Source organism: Hyla sarda, chromosome 13 (genome assembly GCF_029499605.1).
Source record: "Hyla sarda isolate aHylSar1 chromosome 13, aHylSar1.hap1, whole genome shotgun sequence".
NCBI lineage: Eukaryota > Metazoa > Chordata > Amphibia > Anura > Hylidae > Hyla > Hyla sarda.
Genome location: NC_079201.1, coordinates 25,295,356 through 25,321,566, shown reverse-complemented (window position 1 = coordinate 25,321,566; position 26,211 = coordinate 25,295,356). Strand labels below are relative to the sequence as shown.

Here is a 26,211-nt window from a genome sequence, read left to right as displayed (position 1 = left end):
TTGTTTTACCGCACTGTTTATTTTACTTTATTTATACTATCATTATCCATTTAATAATGCAGCGATATACAAATCAATTTTTTACTCTTTGAACTAACATACATAGCACCTTATAGGTCCATATTCTTTTATATTATATATTTTTTGAAATAATATCCAACTTGCGTTGTTGAATGCCGCACCGGTGACTAAGCGGTGTGATTGCTTGAGTCGCTTGTGGGGTATATTCACACCACATGCGATAATTATATTATATTATATATATATATATATGTTTATATGATTCCATTGTGCTTTTACATTATTGTTTCATTATTATTTTTGTGACTTTTGTCTGTCTATTTATATTTATTTATATTTTTCATACATTTTCACATTCATATGTGGATATGTAATTTTATGCAACAACTCTTTCAAAAAGTACTCTAATGGTTAATTCCTGGAGGTATATATATCTGTTACCAGCCTTCTCTTGTCATGCCTGATGAAGCTGCACATGCGCAGCGAAACGCGTTGCATCTAATAAATCCATTGATTTTACTTGGCTGCCTGATGGTTCCTCTCTGCGCCAGACAAACTCCTGACTCCCTGGTCATTCGGTTTTGATTTTACTCTTACCCAGGAGGGCTGCAGTGGACCTTCTTCTATATTTCTTCTGCACTTTACCTTGTTGTGTGTGGGCGCACAACCAACTTTGGTAAGCGGCTTGGGAATTACCGTCCCCTACCCCCACTAACAAGATCTACTGATCCCGCACATGAGGCGCCTTCCTCCCTCTCTCTTGACTTTGGGTTGGCAGGGCATTTCTGCATGTAGGGCGATACTCTGACATTATAATCTCTGGGTGCATAATAGCGCTCTTACCACCCACATTCAGTAGGAGAAAAAACTAGTTTTCTAGAATGTCATAAACTTGTATACATGGAATGTTTACAATTTCATAGCTGAAAAATGCTCACATTACATCAGGTGCATCAAAAAGGGACATATGGCGTGTTATAGTAAGATGCTGTCCTACTTTGCTGCAAACTGTAAGACTGTATTTACATTCTTTTCTACTGCTTCTAGTTTTGCTTTGTGTTACAGATCATGTAAATCCTAGCGGTTATCTTAGGCTAGTGGTCATCTTATCTTAATGCCCTTGGCCTGTATTCATTGCCTGAAATAGGTCAATATATGCCAAAAGAGCATCAACTATAGTTTCCAATAAACCAAAGGGTGCAACTAAAAAATATATAGTGCAGAATATAGTTTTATTACAATGAGTCAATAGATGATGTATGCTAGGAACACATGTTGCAGAAATTCTGCAGCTTTTCTGCAGCAGAAAATGAGCCAAAGGCAGAAGTGGATCCAGCTAGAAGGGGAAATCTAAAGGAAAGTGAAATACTTCCCCCTTCCAGCTCAATCCGCTTGTGCCTTTGGATTTTATTCTGCTGCAGAAAATCTGCAGCCCTACTTTTAACCCCTTAAGGACCAAGCCCATTTTGGCCTTAAGGACCAGACCAATTTTATTTTTGCATTTTTGTTTTTCCTCCTTGCCTTCTAAAAATCATAACTCTCTTATATTTCCATCCACAGACCCATATGGGGGCTTGTTTTTTGCGTCACCAATTGTGCTTTGTAATTACATCACTTATTTTACCATAAAGTGTATGGCGCAACCAAATAAATATTATTTATGTGGGAAAATTGAAAAGAAAACCGCAATTTAGCAAATTTTGGAAGGTTTTGTTTTCACGCTGTACACTTTCTGGTAAAAATTACATGTTTTCTTTATTCTGTGGGTCAATACCATTAAAATGATACCCATGATTATATTCTTTGCTATAATTGTACCACTTTAAAAAAATCTCAAACCATTTTAACAAAATTAGTATGTTTGAAATTGCCCTATTTTAACCACCTATAACATTCAAATTTTTCCGTATATGGGGCGATATGAGGGCTCATTTTTTGCGCCATGATCTGTAGTTTTTATCAGTACCACTTTTGCTTAGGTTTTACTTATGTTAGGTTTTTTATTCATTTTTTATTCATTTTTTGGGGGGAATAAAATGTGACAAAAAAAGCAGCTATTTTGGACTTTTTTTTATTTTGTTACGTTTACGCCGTTCACCGTACGGGATAATTAACAATATATTTTAATAGTTCATACTTTTATGCAGGCGGCGATACCAAATATGTGTATTAATTATTTTTTTACGCTTTTTGGGGGATAAAATGGGGAAAAATTGACGTTTAACTTTTTATTGGGGGAGGGGATTTTTCACTTTTTTTACTTTTTTTTTTTACGTCCCCATAGGGGAGTATTCATTGCAATCGTTTGATTGCTAATACTGTTCAGTGCTATGTATAGGACACAGCACTGCTCAGTATTATAGGTGATCTTCTGCTCTGGTCTAATCGATCTCTGACCAGAAGACCCCGGGAGACGGCCGGAGCAAGGTGAGGGACCTCCGGCCGCCTTGCTGGATGATCGAATCATCCGATCATCCATTCAAACTACCGCAATGCCGTAGATGCCGTGATCTGTATTGATCACGGCATCGGAGGGGCTAATGGCAGACATCCGCGCAATCGCGGATGTCCGCCATTACCGGCGGGTCCCTGGCTGCTGATATTATGGGGACCTGCCGGGCATGATGGGCATGGGCACGGTGCTCGCGATCATGTCGGCGAGTAAATGTACGTCATGGTGCGCTAAGTACCACGTTACCATGACGTACATTTACATCCATTGTCATTAAGGGGTTAACTACTTTATTCCTTGTAAATGGTATGCTCACCTGCTAGGAAACTTACCATTGTATCTAGGCTACACAGTAGTTACATTAGTTTTTACATTAGTATGTGCTCACGTTATTATATTTTTATACATCTATATTATTGTACTATTACTATACGTCCCTATATTATCTTACTCGCATGGTATTTATAATTGCATGGGTGGATATGAAAGCAAAATGTTAATTCATCACATTCTTATTGTCCTTCATACCAAGAGGAAAACGTTCCTGATGCAGTAAAGACATGATGACATTACCTGTGCAGACAGAGGAGAGTGGGAATGTGTGAGTGGGTGTTTGCCCTTAGGTTAAACTCTGTAAACTCTACCCAGGTGCTCAGCACATTCTGGAAATCCCCCACATGATACTTGGGGATTTTCTGTGGCAATGTTGTGTGGTCTGCACACATCCTGCCAAAGTAGTAAAGTAATACAGAAAACAGTATGCAAAAGGGCTTGCTGTCCAGGAACAAGAGAAAAGCACATACGAAAAAGTGCCATACTAAGCCTGCAATACCAGATGCAGCAGAGCTGGGTTTGGGTTGGGTAAAGGGATGATATCCATGATTATAAAAACATAGCTGCTTTTTTTTTTTTTTTTTGAAACATCACCACATTCATCCTCAGGTTGTTTGCAGTATTACAGCTAAGCTCCATTCATTTTAATGGAACTAAGCTGCAATACTACACACACAAATTGAGTATAGGAAAGCTGCTATTTTTTTTTTTATCTTATACTGCATAAATCCGCTTTGAAACCACAACAGTATATAGAAGTATGTTCACAAGTGGCAAAATTTCTGCCAAACAATTCCTTAGGGGTTTTCCAGCCTTAAAAATAAATAAAATAATAAAAATGATAATATAGTTCTGGGATTGGGGGCTAAATAGAAAAATAAAACATACTTAACTAGCCCTGGTCCCCTGCAGCTCCCTTTTGCCTCTGTCCAGTCCTCCCTCTTCTTCCTGCTTCCAAGATAAGCACTTGGAGCAGGACCTGACAATTTTGCACTCATCACAGAAGCAGGAAGAAAGAAGAAGATCGGGGGACCAGAGCTAGGCAAGTATGTTTTTCTTCCTCTCCCCCCCCATCATCACTATAGGTCGGGTGAGGGACCTATAGGCCTGGGGAGAAGTATTACCACATAAGTGCCTGGGAAGGTAAGTATAGTGTTTATTTTTAAAGTGTACCTGTCATCCCAAAAAATGTTTATATGTTATAGATCATTCCATCTTAAACAACTTTCTAATAGGATTTTATTTAAAGGGGTACTCCGGTGGAAAACTTTTTTTCTTTAAATCAACTGAATAGATTTGTAAAATACTTCTGTAAAAAAATCTTAATCCTTCCAGTACTTATTAGCTGCTGAATACTGTAGAGGAAATTCTTTTATTTTTGGAACACAGTGCTCTCTGCTGACTTCACGAGCACAGTGCTCTCTGCTGACATCTCTGTCCATTTTAGGAACTGTCCAGAGCAGCATATGTTTGCTATAGGGATTTTCTGCTAGTCTGTACAGTTCTTAAAATGGACAGAGATGTCAGCAGAGAGCTCTGTGTTCCAAAAAGAAAAGAATTTCCTCTGTAGTATTCAGCAGCTAATAAGACCTGGAGTCCCGGTGATCTGTGCTGTGAGGACAAGCGGCGCTCTGTGCTGTGAGGACAAGTGGCGCTCTGTACACTGAGTACAATCGGCGAGCTGTGCTGTGAGGAAAAGCGGTGATCTGTGCTGTGAGGACAAGCGGCACTCTGTGCTGTGAGGACATGCGGTGATCTGTGCTGTGAGGACAAGCGGTGATCTGTGCTGTGAGGACAAGCGGCACTCTGTGCTGTGAGGACAAGCGGCGCTCTGTGCTGTGAGGACAAGTGGCGCTCTGTGCTATGAGGACAAGCAGGCATTTGATCAGTGAGGACAAGCAGAACTCTGCAAATGCGGGCTCACATTGCGAGGTGAAGTGAGGGCGGAAGCAGTCCCCCAAGCAGACTTCAGTGGCGCAGCGCCTGCTGGGGAACGCCCACATCCTCCTGCCAGCAGCTCACGCCATGTGAGAAGAAAGGTGAGATACAGAGCTTTTTAAAGCTCAAAAAATTTTTAAGGGCAGAGGAGTAGTTAGGGAACATAGCCTGAGTTAGTTTGGAAAAGTTTATTTAGTGACAGGTACTCTTTAAGTTTTTATGTATAAGTAATGTGTTGTTGTTTTTTAATAATTTTTGTTAAACATAAAGAAATATTGAAAAACAATAAGAATCCTCGTCAGAATTTGTCATGTTTGGACTAACCATTTTTGCATCAAAATTTTAAGATATGAAAATATATAATTTACTATGAACAGTGCTCTTTTTATGTACACGAGGGAGCATTTCTTTTCAGTGCAACCGATAGAAACACCACCAAAAAATGTAAAAAAAAAATATATATAGTTGCGTGTGGTGGGAGATTTACAGGGTCCCATTTCATCACCTGCCATGTGATGTCTGTTCTCCGATGTCTGAGCTCTGTCCTCATAGATCGGTGCTCTTTTAACAAGCCTATTACAAGGCTCCAGGATAGGGTAGGGAGGGCTGCAGGAATGATTGCAGGGTTGTTCATGCAGCCCTTTGATTCCAGCATTTGTTAGCTGCACATTCCCTATTACACACAAAAATTTGTGGCTGATGGGAAATAGTTTTTTTTAGCAAGTTAAAATGATGCGGTCAACTGATTGCTGACCCTGTTACATTCGGCCAATAATCGCCCTGTGTAATATGGTCTCCTGCTTTTTGTACCATTTCTGCTCTGTTTCTCACTTCTTTATTGGTTATTGTAATGTATCTATACAGGCTGTGGCTTTGTATGTTATTTTTCATTTGGACTAATTTGTCTGTTGTTTTAGTTTATCAATATTTATGCTGTCATTTATTTTCTTATCATATATATTATCTATACCATTTTTTATTTTACACCTATATGGGGGCATTTATCATTGTGAGAAGCATTTTTCTACACCTTTTTTTTGTGTGCTGGTAATGTGTAGGAGAACCAGATTTATTAAATGGTCGCAGAACATTTCATACATTTTGTGCAGGTACACATTTTCTGAAATTTTACTCACAAATTTTACTTTACTTTTACATACACCGTAAAGTTAAGCTCAGTTTAGGCTGGTGTGGTTTAGAGACTTTTAAGTGGCATTGCGCCTTTTTTGCACCTTTTCACAAAAAGGCGCAGTTCATAAAAGACTTCCATATCATGTGTATTGCTAAAATCAGTGGCAACTGGAAACTTAGCTGAAAGGTGTAAACCAAAAGGCGCAAATAGACCCTGCTTGCGCCTTTTTTGCGCCTTTTCGAGACACAAAAAACAGTCTAAAGACAATGATAAATGTCGACCATACAGTATATATTTTTTTCTATGGGGGAGATCTATGTGTGTTCATGTGTTCAACAATGCTTTTATGTGGTGTGGGTGTAACATTACATTTTGCTGGTTTTGCAGTTCAGGGCTGAAGCTTGTCCAAGCAGCATTATTGATAAATTTGCCTCATTATGTGATGCCACCAGAGGGTCTGGATTATCAACAGCTCTTTGGCGATTATACAATTTGGGGTGTGTGGGGGTTTTTTATTTAAGAAGATGTATTAATAAAACACAGAAAGGATGTGATTCTGGCTAGATGATGTAGCCCTCAAGGTATTCCATGCACCTGGAAATGCAGAGCAGAGAGAGGTGAAACCTGGGAACCAGATTACCAGGCGGCGGAGACACACCTACTGTCTGGCTTCTTCATAAGAATTCCTATCATAATGTTAGAATAACAAATGACAATATTGTAGCACTTTGCTGCCCTGTGGCATGTAGTGTGGAGGGTGTGATACGTTGGCAGTTTTTCCCCCCTATAGATGTGAATGAGTAGACATGAAATTTTACAGAAATTTTACAAAACTAATACTCTATAACAACCAATCACAGCTTTCCCTTTACCAGAGCTCAATATGATAGTAAAGCTGAGCTGTTATTGGTTGCTGTGGGAAGATCATACAGTTTGATAAACTTGGGCCTTAGACTGTCTTGACTAGGTTTAGACCAAACTTGTAGCTGGCAAATTTTATGCCAAAATTGCGGCGCATGATGGACGCAACTTTTTAGTACATCTGCCCCACTCTATGTAAATTATTTTATTACAAAATTAAAGGGCTTATCCAGGAAAAACTTATATATATATATATATATATATATATATCTCAACTGGCTCCAGAAAGTTAAACAGATTTGTAAATTACTTCTATTAAAAAATCTTAATCAGCAGTACTGAGCTGCTGAAGTTGTGTTGTTCTTTTCTAAGTGCTCTCTGATGACGCCTGTCTCGGGAACTGTCCAGAATAGAAGCAAATCCCCATAGCAAACCTCTTCTAGTCTGTGCAGTTCCCGAGACAAGCAGATATGTCAGCAGAGAGCACTGTTGCCAGAAAAAAAAGAACAACTCAACTTCAGCAGCTGATAATTATTGGAAGGATTAACATTTTTTAATAGAAGTAATTTATAAATCTGTTTAACTTTCTGGAGCCAGTTGATGTAAAAAATATTTTTTGTTTCCCTGGAATACCCCTTTCAACTTGGCTGAAAGGATTGGACTACAAATGCAGAGAAAAAAAAGTAAATAGTTTTGTCTTTGTTACTTTTTTTGGCTTTATTCTATTAAACTTATCTATAGACCTGGAGTTTTGTAGAAGTTATAGCTAGTGTAGAAATTTCTACCTATTGTATTCACTATTATTCACTGACTGCAAACAGGATCTTAAAAGCAGCGAACTGATACAATGATGCTGATAGGTTTGCAGAAAATATGTGATTTTGACTTTGAGCGAACTTTTAAAAAATTTGATTTGGCCGATTCGCCGAATATTCCGGAAAAAATCGTTTGGGTCGAATTTATTTGCGGCTAATCTGTATTAAAAACAGCTATTTCTGGCCCACAGAGCCTCAATAGGGGTGTTTGCTTTGTTCTAACACGCATAGGGAGTGTGCTGTGTTAGTGAAATAATACTGTTATTCAGTATGACATGCATATTACAGGCATTGCTATTAGAATCACTGCTGCAAAATAACAATGTGGAAGCAGGGAAACCATATGGTGCCAAAATTAAGAGCATAAAGAGATTTGTTCATGTCATTTTTATTTTACTTAATTAGAATTTATTTACATTTTTTGAGTACCCATTCTGGTGAGCATCGAGCAGGCGGTCCTCCGCCAGGCGATATACCACCTTTTCCAGCCCCTGCCTCTCAGCGCCCCCCTGACTATGAAAGTACGAATGTTTCATTTAATCAGTTATGGTTCTGTGTTATCACTCCAAGCTGTTTCATTGGATTCTTGTGATAATTCCACAGGTAATATGACGTCAACGACCAAAGGGCCTCAGTCTTGAAAAGATTACATGGATTAATTTAAATTTAAGATTTATTTTAGCAGCATGGGGAGACCATATAGTGTCTGAAAGGCACAGCCTGGAGGTGGCTGAAGCATGAGGAGACACCATATAGTGGCTGAATGGCACAGCTTGGAGTTTGTGGCAGCATGAGGAGACCGTATAGTGTCTGAATAGCACAGCCTGGAGGTGGCGGAAGCATGAGGAGACCATATAGTGGCTGAATAGCACAGCCTGGAGTTTGTGGAAGCATGAGGAGACCATATAGTGGCTGAATGGCACAGCCTGGAGGTGGCAGCAGCAGCACCAGGAGTCCTGAAAATGACCCGGTGATGGCATGGGCATGTCAAGGTATGCTCAGGTTCAGGTCCTGCTCCATGTCTACCCGCTGATGATGAGTTGCTTCACTATGCGGGTGCAGAAAGGTACTCATCAGCGACTTTAGACTCAGGCTGCTGCTGATGGAGCCATGGCAGTGGAACATGAGCGCAGGGGGCCCCCAATTCAGACCTGCGAGAGGATGGACAATGGCGATGATGGCATTGGCCAACTGACTACATAGGATGCCTCTTTAGTAGGTCAGTTTGTCCTCCCTCTCAGTGGGTGTAAAAAATGACCCTATTTTGTGGTGGTAGCGAGGGTCCAATAAGGTGGAGAGCCAGAAGTCATTCTGCTGCCGAATGGTGACAATTCGGCTATCACTACGCAAGCGAGCATGCATCGTGCTATTTGTGTAAATGACTCAGAGGGACTCCCTGCCTCCATCTCCACTGCATACTGTCATGGTGTGTCTGGGTCCTCTTTCTCGCCTTCCTCATAACCCTCTAGCTCCTCTGGCTGCTCTTGCTCCTCCTCTCCTGTCAAATTACTAGAAAAATCACCCATTTTGTCGAAACCTAAACTGTGCTGCACTGTGCCCCTCCTCCTCCAGTTCAGTCCCCCCCCCCAGGGCTCATGTGGCCGTTAGATGTAGGTGCCAAGTCTCCAGTGCCCAGACCAGCCATTGTTTCCAACACATGTTGTAAGAAATGAAGCAGTGGAATGACGTTGTTCATTCCGTAATCCTGGTGACTTACTAATAATGTGGCTTTCTCAAAGGTCCTGAGCAAGCGGCAGGTATCACGTAGGAGCTGCCACTGGTTCACATTGAAGTTACACAGGGGAGTACCCCTATCCGCTTGGATCATCAAGAAATTGGTGATGGCTTTTCTCTGTTTGTACAGTCGGTCCAACAAATGGAGGGTGGAATTCCAACGTGTGGCAATGTCACAAATCAGATTATGTTGGGGGATACCGTTCTGACACTGCAGCTCAAGGAGGGTGTGCTTTGCGGTGTACGAGTGGCTGAAGTGCATGCAAAGTTTCCTTCCCATTGTTAGGATGTCTTGCAAATGTGAAGAACACTTCAGGAACCGCTTCACAACCAGATTGAACATGTGTGCCATGCAGGGCACATCGCTCAGCCTTCCCAGTCGCAGCGCATGTAAGATGTTCTTCCCATTGTCAGTCACCATGGTTCCATTTTCCAGTTTTCATGGAGTAAGCCATGCTCAGATTTTTAGCAGTTCCTCCACTGTGTGACTCAGTTCGCCAAGGCAAACCATGTGAAGAACAGCGTGACACCGCTGTGCCCTGCACACATGGTATGCTGAAGGGCCACTGAGACTCATCTGGGCAATGGAGGCTGAGGACACGGTGGAGGATGAGGAAGCGGAGTTGCACACTGTCACGGGACCAATGGCCTGAGAGCGTGGAGGAGGAAGCGGCATGACCTGTCCAAGTTGGTTTTGTAGCTATGCAGGAACCACATTCACCCAGTGAGCTGTAAAGGACATGTATTGTCCCTGACTGTCAGGCCCAAGGCCTGATTATGGAAACATTCCTGTGTTTTATTATTGCATCTGTGTATAAACTAAGACCTGGGGGATAAGGGGTCATTCAGACGGTGTATCCTTTGTTTTTGTGTATTGCAGTCAATTGGGGCCTGTCTGCTGTTTTCCTCTTTTTGAAGTCAAAGGCCCTTTGAAGTAGCAGGATGTAAGGGGTCTCTGGTCCCATATATGAGATAAGAGATGCCCCTCCCCTGGTGGGACCAGAGGGGAGGGGGGAATGGAGTCCCTCCAAAAAGGAGATATATAATATTTAACAATGCTAGAGTCAGTTGTTAAGATCTGTGCCCAAGCTGACAACACCATCCTAACAACAGCTGGAGACTCACTCTCATGGACTGCTATAATATTACGCTGTAAGAACTTCATTTTTGCTTTCTGAACTTGCTAAACTCTTTTATATATTTTTGTAACTGTATGTCATTTGTTTCTGTATTTTTATATATTTTTGTAACTGTATGTCATTTGTTTCTGTATTTTTATATATTTTTGTAACTGTATGTCATTTGTTTCTGTATTTTTATATAGTCAGCACTGTGATACCTTTTATCAGATTAAATGATTAATGAATCAGCTCTGGTCTTTGATCTCTAAATATATGAGCTCACCTTTCTGAAGGCAGCTCGGGTGAAACACGTTTATCTAAGGGTTAATTTGGTGACTTGCTGGGACTAGTAGTGGATACCCAGAGGTCTGGCGGCATTAACCCTTGCACCATCACACTCTCTCTCTAGCGTCTTGGCTGGACCGATAGGGTGTGATCGTGACACTGACCATAGTTACAGCTCCAGACGTCGGCACTGCCGTGCACTTTGGTACACACCGATAGGCTCATGGACTGGCCCACCTTCTCTTCCACAAAATTGTGCAGGGCTGGTACTGCCTTCTTTGTAAACAAAGCAACTATTGGTGCCTGGGATGTGCATATAAAACTTAACTTTTAATTTATCAAAATAAAATATAGTATATATATATATGAGTGTTTAAGTGATGTATATATGATTATTGTAGATCACTAGTATCATTGGTCTACACTGGCCTCTGCAGGGCCCAGCCAGTCCAGTGTGACCAATCACCCTAGGTGGCTCAGACACACCATAGGGTGACCACAGTATTAAACCACAACGCATTTCTACCTGCTGGTACTGAGCAAATGTGTTCTGAGGAGGTATAGATAGTGATCAAGTTAACAATTAGCTAGAGGACTGTAACATCCATTCTAGCTCCACAAAATCAGCTAAAATGAAATTATAGCTTTATATTAAAACTGCTATCATAATAGATAATGATACACCATAAATTGACTTGGGTGCCTGTAAGAAAAAAGAGTTCTATCCCTACCGTATTTACTCATTCAGAGCTTGTGCAACTTGATAACCTGTAGGGAGAAAAAGCGAAGGCTTTCCCTAACAGTCACATGTGGTATACAATTGCGGTCTGTAGCAATCTGCCTCCGTGATCTCCACGGTTAGTTGTAAGCAGAGTGCTTAGACGCGTCCCCGCTCTCCGCTGGGTGCCGGAAGTGTCCGGACACTCTCACCTGGTACGGTGAGATGTGGCGTCTGGGCGTTTGATGTTTTATTATTTAGGTCTTTAATGCCGGGCCCCTACCTGGCCCCGGCATCCACCCCACATGACGTCACCAGCTCACCTGGTTTTGGCGCCATTTTCTCATGTATTTAAACACATATACCTGTTACCTTGCCATACAGCAACCACCTGCAATTGAAAAAGGGAGCTGTGACTCCCGAAATGCGTCTTGCTTTCTATTTATTATTTTCTTTGATTTCTTATGCTGTAAGAATAAATTATTTTGCATCAATACCCACGACTTGGCGCTCCCAAGGAAGTAACCCAACGCAGCTTTTTCTCTCCAATACTTCTACAAGTTGCTAAAATGAACAGAGATGTCAGCAGAGAGCACTGTGGTCATGATGTTACCAGAGAGCACTGTGTTCCGAAAATAAAATAATTTCCTCTGTAGTATTCAGCAGCTAATAACTACTATCTAGGCCCTTGACAGATTAACAGGTACAAAATAGTACACTAATTAGATGTACGTATGTAGTATGCACGTATGAGGGCAGAAAAATGCGCTACAGTACTCTTAAAAAACATATTTTTGCACAACACCAGCAGTACACAACAGTGCTGCAGCACACAGTCGCTGTTGAGTAAAACACCAGCCGGTGATTACTTTTGTCTGTCCTTTCACAGTATGTAGGCCCTTGGCAGATTAAGAGGTACACCACTTAGATGTAGGTATGTGGTATGCACTTATGAGGGCAGAAAAATGCACTACAGTACGCTTAAAAATACGTATTTTTGTACAACACCAGCAGTACACAGTTGCTGTGTACTGAACCCAAAATTGCTCTCTCTTACAGACTATTAGGAATGGACTTCTGGGTATTATACCATCTACAGACTAGTATAACCAGCAGATTTGTTGTACAACTAAGACACAGAATTGCACTGAATATTTATTTTAAAAAAATGGAGGGACTGCAGCACCAGCAACTTAGACAGGAGCACATTCAGCTGACATGTGGATCCACCATTTTAGATGCCCTGGAGCCTGGGTGGCACTAAATGGAGTTTAATGAAGCGAAATTTATAACAAATTCGGGTTTGTCAGCTTCGATTAGCTCATCTTTATTGTACATCTTGGCAAAACAATAGTTTTTCTAATATACTTCTTTGAAAACTGCCTTTGAAAATCCCACCACTAGGGGTCCCCATACCTTCTGGGACACTGATGACTCCCACAGGAGCATGAAGTGCAGCAACACTTCTATAACACAGAGTTTACCAATCTTGTGCCTCCAGCTGTTGCAAAATTACAACTCCAAGCATGCCTGGAGAGTCAAAAGATGTTTGGGCATACCGGGAGCTGTAGTTTTGCAAAAGCTGTAGGCACATAGCTGAAGGCAACACTGCTGCCTGCAAAAAAACAGTTATCCAAAAACTGTACCTCCATCGATTCCAAAACAACATCCCAGCATTACAGGACCGCCTAAGGATGATATACATGAATGACATAGGAAGATGTAAGTCAGGGGTCCTCAAACTTTTTAAACAGGGGGCCAGTTCACGGTCCCTCAGACCGTTGGAGGGCCGGACTATAGTAAAAAAAAAAAATATGAACAAATATCTATGCACACTGCATATATCTTATTCTAAAGTGAAGAAACAAAACAGGAATAAATACAATATTTAAAATGAAGAACAAGTAAAGGTAAATCAACAAACTTACCAGTATTTCAATGGGAACTATGGGCCTGCTTTTGGCTAATGAGATGGTCAATGTCCGGTTCCATATTTGTCACTGCTAGTCGTAACAAGTGATGCAAGTGTTCATCCATTAGTCTAGATCTGGTTGGAGATTTCAGATGTTTCATTCTGGAAAAAGTCTGTTCACAGACATAAGTGCTGCCAAAGATGGCTGCCATTTTGAGTGCATGGTTCCTGAGATGAGGATATGTCTCAGAGGGGAGAGATGCATAGAAACTATGAAGGCTGCTTGACTTGAATGCGTCTTTCAGAGAGTCACAATTCTGAAGTTCAGCCAGTTCCATTTGGTAAATTGTATCCACATTTTCAATGTCAATAGAAAATGGGTTACGGAAAAGCTGTATGTCCTGTTCATGGAGATGAAGGTCTTTAAATCTACATTGGAACTCCTTTTGCAATTTTTCCAGTGAATCCACACATGTTTTGTTTGGGAATGCAACCAATGGTTTTTCCGCTAACAGATTTTGAGTTGTGGGGAGATGGCAGAAGTTTTCCTCCTTCACTTGTTTGATGAGGAGGCCTAATTTTACTTCAGATGCTTTGACATGTGATTGCATATCACAGATGAGCTTCCCCTTTCGTTGAAGTTGCACATTGAAACTGTTGAGTAGCTCTGTTACATCTGTTAGAAAGGCAAGGTGCCATTTCCATTCTGCATCATTGAGCTCTGGTACTTCTTTGTTTTTTGAAAGCAGAAAAGCTGTAATCTGTGGAAGTAAGTCATAGAAACGTTTCAAAACGCTCCCTCGATTCAGCCAATGGACTTCTGTGTGGTACAGAAGATCTCCATCTCAGCATTTAGCTCAGACAAAAATTCCTGCAATTGTCTGTGGTTTAGTGCATGAGCTCTAATGAAGTTAACACAAGATACCACAATTGTCATAACAGAGTCCCACTTCAGTGATTTACTACACAGCGCTTGTTGGTGGATGAGGCAGTGTATGGCTATTGGATGAGAATAATTATGTTTGTCCATCTCTTGGTTAATGCGAGCAATTACTCCTTTCTTAGACCCCACCATGCTAGGAGCACCATCAGTTGTCACACTGGCTAGTTTAGCCCAGTCCAGCTCCAAACCATTCACAGTTTGACAAACCTTTTCATAGATATCCTTTCCTGTAGTTGTTCCTTTGATGCTTTGCCGTGCAGCAAGCTCTTCTGTGACTTCAAAATTGTCATTCGTCCCACGAATAAAAATTAAAAGTTGTGCAGAATCACGAACATCATTGCTTTCGTCAAGTGCCAAGGAAAAATAGGAAAGTTTTTTTGTCAGGTTTTGCAAATGCTGATACAGATTGTCTCCCATTTCTTCAATCCTCCGTGTAATTGTGGGTCCTGAAAGACTCACTGTACTAAATAAATCGGCCTTCGCTGGACACATCTCTTTGGCAACAGAAAGAAGGCATTCTTTAACAAATTCTCCGTCCACGAATGGTCTGCCAGTGCACGCTATTAGCTTGGCAACTTGAAAACTTGCTGTCAGTGATGAAATATTTAGCTGCTTCTGCTTCACAAAAGTATTTTGCTGAGCTGTCAATGTATTTTTCAGTTTTAATATTTTATCTTTTCTCACTTCTCCAACCAAACAATCATATTTATCTTTATGTTGAGTTTCATAGTGTCGACGCAAATTGTATTCTTTGAACACAGACACTATATTCTGGCATATCAGACACACAGCTCTTTCCTTGTACTGTATGACAAAGTAATCATAAGTCCACTGTTCTTTGAATATCCTACACTCCGAGTCAATTTTTCTCTTTCTTGACATAATTGTTTCCTAGGGATTCCAAATTGCTATTAGTAAAATACCAATAAATATATACAGCGCTACAAAAACAATATACCAACAACATTCCCCCATATTAGGTTGGCAGTACAGTTCCCCTACATTAGGTTGTAGTTCCCCCACATTAGGCTGGCAGTATAGTTCCCCTATATTAGGTGCAATATAGTCCCCACATTAGGCTGGCAGTATACTCCCCCCCACATTAGGTGCAATATAGTCCCCCACATTATGCTGGCAGTATAGTTCCCCCACATTAGGTGCAATATAGTCCCCCACATTAGGCTGGCAGTATAGTTCCCCCACATTAGGTGCAATATAGTCCCCCACATTAGGCTGGCAGTATAGTTCACCCACATTAGGTTGTAGTTCCCCCACATTAGGTGCAGTATAGTTCCCCCACATTAGGTGCAATATAGTCCCTCACATTACGTTGACAGTATGTTCCCCCACATTAGGTGTAATATAGTCCCCCACATTAGGCTGGCAGTATAGTTCCCCCACATTAGGTGCAGTATAGTCCCCCACATTAGGCTGGCAGTAGAGTAACCCAAATTACGTTGGCAGTATAGTCATCCACATTAGGTGCAATATAGTCCCCCACATTAGGCTGGCAGTATAGTTCCCCCACATTAGGTGCAATATAGTCCCCCACATTAGGCTGGCAGTATAGTTCCCCCACATAAGGTGCAATATAGTCCCCCACATTATGCTGGCAGTATAGTTCCCCCACATTAGGTGCAATATAGTCCCCCACATTAGGCTGGCAGTATAGTTCCCCCACATTAGGCTGGCAGTATAGTCCCCCACATTAGGCTGGCAGTATAGTTCCCCCACATTAGGCTGGCAGTATAGTTCCCCCACATTAGGTGCAGTATAGTTCCCCCACATTAGGTGCAATATAGTCCCCCACATTAGGCTGGCAGTATAGTTCCCCCACATTAGGTGCAATATAGTCCCCCACATTAGGCTGGCAGTATAGTTCCCCCACATTAGGTGCAATATAGTCCCCCACATTAGGCTGGCAGTATAGTTCCCCCACATTAGGTGCAATATAGTCCCCCACATTAGGCTGGCAGTATAGTTCCCCCACATTAGGTGCAGTATAGTCCCCCACATTAGGCTGGCAGTAGAGTCCCCCAAATTACGTTGGCAGTATAGCCATCCACATTAGGTGAAATATAGTCCCCCACATTAGGCTGGCAGTATAGTTCCCCCACATTAGGTGCAATATAGTCCCCCACATTAGGCTGGCAATATAGTTCCCCCACATTAGGTGCAATATAGTCCCCCACATTAGGCTGGCAGTATAGTTCCCCCACATTAGGTGCAATATAGTCCCCCACATTAGGCTGGCAGTATAGTTCCCCCACATTAGGTGCAATATAGTCCCCCACATTAGGCTGGCAGTATAGTTCCCCCACATTAGGCTGGAAGTAGAGTCCCCCAAATTACGCTGGCAGTATAGTCATCCACATTAGGTGCAGTATAGTTCCCCACATTAGGCTGGCAGTATAGTTCCCCCACATTAGGTGCAGTATGTTCCCCCACATTAGGTGCAGTATAGTCATCCACATTAGGTGCAGTATAGTTCCCCCACATTAGGTGCAGTGTGTTCCCCCACATTAGGTGCAGTGTGTTCCCCCACATTAGGTGCAGTATGTTCCCCCACATTAGGCTGGCAGTATAGTTCCCCAAATTACGTTGGTAGTATAGTTCCCCCACATTAGGCTGGCAGTATAGTCCCCCAAATTACGTTGGCAGTATAGTTCCCCCACATTAGGCTGGCAGTATAGTTCCCCAAATTACGTTGGCAGTATGTTCCCCCACAGGCATACAGCCTCCAGCAATACAGTATGGCTGGAGGTTGTATGCCTGTGTACTGCCCCATTTCAGTGTTCCGACCACCGCTCCGGCCATAGCAGGACTGGAGGATCGGTGGTCAGAACACCGAAGGGACACGCCGCTGGTAAACACTTACCTACTACCAGCGCGCGCGTCCTTGCTTCCTCTCTTCGTCTCCGCGCTCGGTTGCCATGGGCGCACGCATGGGACGTCAGTGACGTCGCTGCGTGTGCCTGCTCCAGGCGGCCGCTGGGACTTCACAGAGGCATCCTTGTGTTCCGAAAGCATCTTTCGGAACACAGGGATGTCCTAAGGCAAAAACACCCGGCAGGCCGGGTAAATGCGCTCCGGAGTTTGAAGACCCCTGATGTAAGTTATACCCTCATTTACTATTGCAAACCCGACATGTTTTGTTGGGTTGTTCGCCAGAATCTGTGCCAGAATTTGCGACAGAATAGAAAAAAAAACGACTTACCCTCCATTTTACTAAGAAAGCCCAAAAAAGGAACGTGGCTGTCGGGAAAAGGGGGTGTGGTCACCGAAAAGGGGCATGTTCCCGACATTTTCACAAAAAACTCAACATATTTACTAAGGTTTCCACTGAAAACGTGGTACATTTCAGCTGAGGACAACCCTAAAGATGAGAGCATGTGTAAAAAAAAAAAAAAGCAAAATATAGGGAAAGTAAAAAATGTAGGGAAACCTTAGTAAATCCAAAAAATTGTAGGGAATTAAAACCAACAAAGAAACCTACACTCCACTCTTAGTAAACTACGGCCATTGTCTTTGGAGGTAGAGCACAGAAATCTCCAATAATCATTGTGTGTGTGCCTGTGTTTATGTGTATGTGTGTGTCTAGCATAAATCCAGAGAGGAAAGGATTACAGAGCAGGCCTGCCAGGCTCCCCCAGAGCAGTGAGTCAGCAGAGTGAGGAAGGGGGATTAGTCATCACAGTGCAGGCAAAAGAGGGACACGTCCTCTCCTTTTGACAAGATGGAAAAGACAGTGAGCACTGTTAATATGCAATTTTTTTGTGAAATATTGGTGATAGATACATAAAAACTAAATGTACATGATCGGAATGGGGTACTGAGTAACTTATAGCAGTTTTTCTATTGTGAGATCTGACATGTATGCTTTAAGAATGTTATGAAGACTGAAAGATGCAATTCTAAAACCTTTACAAAATAGGTTACCATGCTATGCAAATTTCCCACCTTTCTTCTACATATTATAGTTTTAATTACTTATCAGGCTCAGTACATTTGCTAAATTTATATAATATTTTAACCATCAATCAAGACTATAAAGTAGTGCATCCACAAAAGTGATGCAAGACTCACCCCCATGGGTACTGAAATGTTCCTTCGTTGATGTCCTCAAGCAGCAAAGAGCTGGGAATTTTAGGTCTGGAAAAAAAATAATACTTTACATATATACACCATACATTAGAAACTTTTATGTATCTGTCATACTGTTTAAAATTTCCTTACATTAAAAGTGCACGTAAAGAAGCTTATTTTTTCTGCCTAATGGTTGTCGGATGTGGTCATCCACCCATGTTTTACAATTGTGCTATGTACCTCATTGTTACGTTATGCGCTCCAGACCCACACTGGCCATGAGCGCATGGTCCCGTTACCTGCTGCTTCAGGCGGAGCTGGGATTTGCATCGCGGGACACGCTTCATTGCAAATCCCAACTCGTCACTCACCTGGTGTTTTTCCTGCCCCGCCTCTGCCTCTCTGCTCCGGCATGCGTGTCCCCGTCCCCTAGGGCGCACACGCGACGGAGCTTTAAGATTTAAAGGGCCAGTGTGCCCATTGGTGAAGTAACACCTGTGGCTCATTGAAAAATTCCTCCACCTCAGACACTTCCCTGCCGGATCTTTGTTGCCCTAGTGCCCGAGAGAAAGTGTTACTGAGAGTTGCTTTGCTGTATATCATACCCTTTGCTTTGTGACCTGACCTTGCTCCTTTGCTGCCTGCCTACTGACCACTTGCTATGTTCCTGACTACGCTACTGCGCTGACCTTATGCTATCCTGACCACGAGTTGCTTTATCCCACCTGTGCCTCGAATCTCCTCAGCTGCCTGTGTAGTCAAGCCGTGCCAGGGGTAGCGACCTTGGTAACACCTGCCGCAGCAAGCCCATCCCGCTTTGCGGCGGGATCTGGTGAAAACCAGCGGCACCTTAGACTCCGTTCCCTGGTACAGTCCGAGTCATCTACCACACAGGTCCAGCGGACCCACTATCATCAGTGTTCCAGTCTACTAAAACGTGCGTGTTACAGTAAGTTCCCGCCATGGATCCTGCTGAGGTATTCCTGCCTGAAGTCGCGGATCTTCCCTCCATTGTGGTACATCAGTGTCAGCAATTGTCGCGACAGGCACAGCAACTTACCCAACTGTCTGCTATGATGCAACAGTTATTAGCCTTGCAGCAACAACAGCAGGAGGTACCGCATCCTTGCCCACTCCCACCACCAGTTCCTGCAGTATCTTCTGGCACCCACCTACGTCTGCCTTCCAAGTTATGCAGAGGCTTCGTCACACAGTGCTCCATGCACTTGGAGCTCATGTCTGAACAGTTTCCGACAGAATATGCGAAGGTGGCCTTTGTCATTAGCCTACTGAAAAGCCCTAGCCTGGGCTACACACCTTTGGGACCGTGGTGATCCGGTAACCCTCAATTTGTCGGCTTTCTTGGCAGAATTTCACAATGTCTTCGAGGAACCCGCACGTGCCTCTTTGCTGAGATGGCTTTGCTGAACCTCTGTCAAGGGAATTCTTTCGTTGGTGACTACGCGGTTCAATTCCGCATTTTAGCTTCAGAACTTGCATGGAATGATGAGGCCTTGTGAGCCTTTTTATTTTTATAAGGGGTAAAAGGAGAAAATGTATACTTATATTTGTAGCCCAATTTCTCTCAAGTAAGGACATACCTCATATGTCTATGTAAACTGTTCGGTGGGCGCAGTAGAGGGCTCAGAAACGAAGGAGCGACAAGGGGATTTTGGAGAGTACGTTTTTCAGAAATGGTTTTTGGGGGGCATGTTGCATTTAGGAAGCCCCTATGGTGCCAGAACAGCAAAAAAACCCACATGGCATACCATTTTGGAAACTAGACCCCTTGGGGAACGTAACAAGGAATAAAGTGAGCCTTAATACCCCACAGGTGTTTCACGAGTTTTGCATATGTAAAAAAAAAAATGTTTTTCACTAAAATGTGTGTTTCCCCCCAAATTTCACATTTTTGCAAGGGTTAATAGCAGAAAATACCCCCCAAAATTTGTAACCCCATCTCTTCTGAGTATGGAGGTACCGCATATGTTGACCTGAAGTGCACTACGGGCGAAATACAATGCTCAGAAGAGGAGGAGCACCATTGAGCTTTTGGAAAGAGAATTCATTTGGAATGGTAGTCAGGGGCCATGTGCATTTACAAAGCCCCCCGTGGTGCCAGAACAGTGGACCCCCCCCACATGTGACCCTATTTTGGAAAATACACCCCTCACAGAATTTAATAAGTGGTGCAGTGAGCATTTACACCCCACTGGCGTTTGACAGATCTTTGGAACAGTGGGCTGTGCAAATGGAAAATTACATTTTTCATTTTCACGAATCACTGTTCCTAAAATCTGTCAGACACCTGTGGGGCTTAAATGTTCACTGTACCCCTTATAACATTACATGAGGGGTGTAGTTTCCAAAATGGGGTCACATGTGGGGGGGGGGGGGGGTCCATTGTTCTGGTACCATGGGGGCTTTGTAAACACAAGTGGCCTTCAATTCCGGACAAATTTTCTCTTCAAAATCCCAATGGCGCTCCTTCTCTTCTGAGCATTGTAGTGCACCCATAAAGCACTTTACATCCACATATGGGGTATGTTCTTACTCAGAAGAAATGGGGTTACAAATTTTGGGGGGCTTTTTTCCTATTTTCCCTTGTGAAAATGAAAAATTTAGGGTGACACCAGCATTTTAGTGAAAACATTTTTTTTTTTCATTTTCCCATCCAACTTTAATGAAAATTTGTCAAACACCTGTAGGGTGTTCAGGCTCACTATACCCCTTGTTACATTCCGTGAGGGGTTCCATTTCCAAAATGGGGTCACATGTGGGTATTTATTTTTTTGGGGTTTATGTCAGAACCGCTGTAAAATCAGCCACCCCTGTGCAAATCACCAATTTAGGCCTCAAATGTACATAGTGCGCTCTCACTCCTGAGCCTTGTTGTGCGTCCGCAGAACATTTTATGCACACATATGGGGTATTTCCGTACTCAGGAGAAATTGCGTTACAAATTTTGGGGGTCTTTTTTTCCTTTTACCTCTCGTGAAAATAAAAAGTAAAGGACAACACCAGCATGTTAGTGTAAAAACAATTTTTTTTACACTAACAGGCTGGTGTAGACCCCAACTTTTCTTTTTCATAAGGGGTATAAGGAGAAAAAGCCCCCCAAAATTTGTAGTGCAATTTCTCCCGAGTACGGAGATACCCAATATGTGGCCCTAAACTGTTTCCTTGAAATGCGACAGGGCTCTGAAGTGAGAGAGCGACATGCGCATTTGAGGACTAAATTAGGGATTGCACAGGGGTGGACATTGGGAATCACTGGCGTAGAATACCCCTAACAGGGTGCCTCCAGCTGTTGCTAAACTCCCAGCATGCCTGGACAGTCAGTGGCTGTCCGGAAATGCTGTGAGTTGTTGTTTTGCAACAGCTGGAGGCTCTGTTTTGGAAACACTGCCGTACAATACGTTTTTTATTTTTATTGGGGGGACAGTGTAAGGGGGTGTATATGTAGTGTTTTACTCTTTATTGTGTGTTAGTGTAGTGTAGTGTTTTTAGGGTACATTCACACTGGCGGAGGTTTACAGTGAATTTACCGCTAGGAGTTTGCGCTGCGGCGAAAAATTTGCCGCAGCTCATACTTGAAGTAGTAAACTTACTGTAAACCCGCCAGTGTGAATGTACCCTATACGTTCACATGGGGGGACAAACCTCCAGCTGTTTCAAAACTACAACTCACAGCATGTACTGACAGACCGTGCATGCTGGGAGTTGTACTTTTGCAACAGCTGGAGGCACACTGGTTGGAAAACCTTCAGTTAGGTTCTGTTACCTAACTCAGTATTTTCCAACCAGTGTGCTTCCAGCTGTTGCAAAACTTCAACTCCCAGCATGTACTGATCGCCGAAAGGCATGCTGGGAGATGTAGTTATGCAACAGCTGGAGGTATACAACTACAACTCCCAGCATGCAGAGACAGCTGTTTGCTGTTTAGGCATGCTGGGAGTTGCAGTTTTGCAATATCTGGAGAGCTATAGTTTAGAGACCACTGCACAGTGGTCTCCAAACTGTGGACCTCCAGATGTTGCAAAACTACAACTCCCAGCATGCCCAGACAGCAAACTGCTATGTGGGCATGCTGGGAGTTGTAGTTTTGCAAGATCTGGAGGTGCACAGTATAGAGATCACTGTGCAGTGGTCTCAATCTGTAGACCTCCAGCTGTTGCAAAACTGCAACTCCCAGCATGCCTAAACAGCTTTCTGGGCATGCTGGGAGTTGTAGTTTTGCAACATCTGGAGGGTTACAGTTTAGAGACCACTATAGTGGTCTCAGACTGTAGCCCTCCAGATGTTGCTAAGTAACTCACCGGCTTCCGTTGGATCCAGGGAGCTGCGTCGCCGTCCTCTTCTTCCGCCGATCGTCGCCTGCTTCTGCGGCTGATCGTCGCCCGCTGCCGTCGCCGATGGGTAAGTGAATCTTCGGCGCCGGTCCCTGTAAACCCCTCCGCCCCCGATCTGCTATTGGTGGTCGCGTCTAGACCACAAATAGCAGAGATAGGAGGGGTGGCACCTCTGCCACCTCACTCCTATAGCTACAGGGGGATTGTGGGTGTCTAGGACATCCGCGATCCCCTTTATTTTCCGGGTCACCGGGTCACTATAGACCGATATGACCCGGAATAGCCCCAAATCACAAGTGTGAATTCACTTGCGATTTGCGGTGATCGCCGACATAGGGGGGTCTGATGACTCCCCTGGGCATTTGCGCGGGGTGTCTGCTGATAAATATCAGCAGTCACCCCGGCCCGGTCACCGCCCGGCGCGCGGAAGGGCCGGAATTCCCACAGATGTATGAGTACGTCCCTGGTCTTTAAGACCCAGGACACAGGGACATACTCATACGTCCGTGGTCCTTAAGTGGTTAAAGATGCCCTCGCAGCACGTGATCCTCCAACTTCTTTGACTGAACTTATCCACTTGACTACATGCATTGATGTTCATTTTGCAGAGAGAGAGGAAGAACTGCGCTTAGAGAGGGAACCAGCCCGAACACGGAGATATCCTCGTCTGGCAGCGGTTTCAACGTCCACCTCTTCAGTTTCCTGCGCCTCTTGCCGAAGAGGCTATGCAAGTGGATCATTCTCATGTTACGCAACAGGAGAGGTCACGACGACGCAGTGAGAATTTGTGCTTGTATTGTGCTAGCCCAGAGCACTTCCTCAAGGACTGTATAGTTCGCCCACAGCGTCCGGGAAACGCCCGGACCTAGGGTACATGAGAGAGGCGTCCCTGGGTGTGAATACTACCACTCCACGCTTAACTATTTCTGACAAGTCTTCGCTTCAGCCAAGTCTTCCTTCAAAATTTCTGGATCAGCAGGTAACTTTATTGATGCTTCCTTGGTCCACAAGTATCATCTTCCTGTCACTCGGCTTGCCAAGTCCTTGTTCATCTCCTCTGTTAATGGACAAAATCTGGACTGTATGGTTCACTTCCATACGGAATCTCTCGTCATGCAAGTGGGTTTATTGCATAAAGAAAAGATTGAATTCTATGTTCTGCCACACTGTCCTTTAGAGATTCTTCTTGGCCTTCCTTGGCTGCAACACCATTCTCCGCAACTGGATTGGAGAACTGGAGAAATTCTTCGCTGGGGACAATCTTGCCTCCAACCAGTTCAGCCTAAAGTTGTTTCTTGTCTTCCTCCTTGCCAAGATTTCTCTGACATATTCTGCAAGAAACAGGCTCTGTGGAGTATCTGCCTCCACATCGTCCTTATGACTGGTACCACTCCTCCTCGTGGAAGGATATTCCCTCTATCGGTTCCTGAGACCAAAGCTATGGCTGAGTATATCCAGGAGAATCTCCAAAAGGGATTTATCCATAAGTCCTCTTCTCCTGCTGGAGCTGGATTCTTCTTTGTAGGGAAGAAGGATGGCTCACTCTGTCCATGCATTGACTACAAGGACTTAACAAAATCCCGGTCAAGAACCGTTACCCACTACCTCTTATCTCAGAACTTTTTGACTTTTATATATATAAAATGCCAAAAAAAAATTGTATTTGAATTCATAAAAATATATATATCCATGTGGCTTTTAGTATCTCACTTTAAGGTACATTAGCAGAAAATGTGAGGAGCAATTTCATCCATAATATGTGGTAAACTTAAATTCCAAGAATGGTAGCCTTAATATGGACGTTTCGGTTGCTATGACTTTTTTCAACAGTAATCAATATGACTATATATGGTAAAGAAAAAGAGGGAACAAATGTAGGTCTCCATCCGTTGGAGTTCTAATTTTGACAAAAGCTGAAGCCAATATAAATATCTTGTTATAGAAAATTGCCCTTTTCTCCACTTATTGGTTTATCTTCCTACTCCCACTACACACACTGATCAATGATCTAAATTTAGATGATAGTCTGCACAAAAACTCATACAGCACAGCATATGCATTTATTTCACATGCAATGTTTGAGATGAAGGCTTCTTTAATCAAAGTTGGCAATAAGCAGTAAGTCAGTTCCTTAATGCATGGATTACACCACTACTGTTAGAGTCGCCTTAACATTAAACCATAGTCATCTGTGCTACAATGGCTGCTTTCTTCCACAAGTTGTGTGTTACATTGCAGCAGAGCCATATTCACTTCAGTGGAGCTAAACTACATTACACAACCCAGACACAACCCATGGACTGGTTTTTGTGACTTTGGACAACCCTTTTAGCCTCACTTTTACCAAGACCAATGGCTTAAGCAGCTCTTCTCCAATTCTCTTCCCAGTTTTCATCTTCACACCATGTTATCTAAATGCAGCCTGTTGCATAATTTGGTAAGTTTTTACATCTTTGTTTTGGATTCACTTTTACCTCACTCCACACATAAGCTTTGGTGGCATGAGGCATTTGTTTTTCTACCTTAAGAAAGCCTGCTGAATCTGCCTCTTCAACCCTATTTAAATACATTAACACAACAAACATCAGAGACTGTCTCATACCCTCAGTTTATGAATATTATCACTCACAGTTACACAGCACAACAAAATTTCATAACATTTTTATTGCTTCCATGTTAACCTGGCTTGTTTGTGTCTTTGAAAAGCAAATGAAAACATTTACTTGTGTGTACATAGCCATGGCTTGTGGTTACAAAAGTCCTTTGTAGGAGGTGTGTTACAGAATAACAATGTGTGTTAATAGCTGAAAACCATTGCACACAATCTGTGAGCCAATAACATTTTAATTATATTTGGACATTAGTAGTGAAACTTTATTTCACAAACATATATAAATGTAAAAATTGGCACAATATATAAAAAGCAAGTAGAACAGTATGCCCACAAATGGAAAAAAGGAAGATCAGAACCAGCTCTTGTGTGAATAAAAGACTGTGTTTATTCCAACATGACAACACAGGAACACATGTAGGTAACGCATTTCAAGCACTGCAAAAGCTCTTAGTCATACAACCAAGGAAGGAAAAACATGGATATTTATAGGTGGAGCAATCACACCGAGTCACAGGTCATGTGGTGTGGCGATATTAACCCCTTCCAAACTTCATGGTTAGCCCTCGTAGGGTACACATATAATAAAAACAATAATGTTTATTAACCCCTTAAGGACGCAGGGTATTTCAGTTTTTGCATTTTCGTTTTTTCCTCCTTACCTTTTAAAATCAAAACCCTTTAAATTTTCCACCCAAAAATCCATATTATGGCTTATTTTTTGTGTCACCAATTCTACTTTGCAGGTGGCTGACCCATCTCTATAACTATGTGTCTTCATAGATGTTGTACTCTCAGCACAACTCTGTTGGTAAGAAGTAAATCTACCTGCTTTAACTTTACATTGCATAACAGCAGTGTTTCTAAAGTGCTGTCCTCAAGACCCCCCAACAGGTC

The 26,211-nt window shown here is 42.8% G+C and overlaps 1 protein-coding gene across 47 annotated transcripts in view; it reads right to left on the bottom strand.

The window, feature by feature from the left end:
* LOC130297737 (general transcription factor II-I repeat domain-containing protein 2-like) overlaps positions 1-26,211 on the bottom strand; it is a 1,987,867-nt gene that overhangs the window by 1,165,597 nt on the left and 796,059 nt on the right. For 46 of the 47 annotated variants that reach the window (XM_056550554.1, XM_056550557.1, XM_056550548.1 and 43 more), the window contains 2 exons: positions 18,352-18,417; positions 13,339-15,156 (listed from right to left, as the gene is read on the bottom strand). In XM_056550554.1, the coding sequence (XP_056406529.1) occupies positions 14,128-15,156; positions 18,352-18,357 (1,035 nt within the window). In that variant the 5' untranslated portion in view covers positions 18,358-18,417 and the 3' untranslated portion in view covers positions 13,339-14,127. Of the gene's footprint in view, positions 1-13,080; positions 13,205-13,338; positions 15,157-18,351; positions 18,418-26,211 lie in introns of those variants that run through there. The other variant, XM_056550587.1, reaches the window with a different exon arrangement.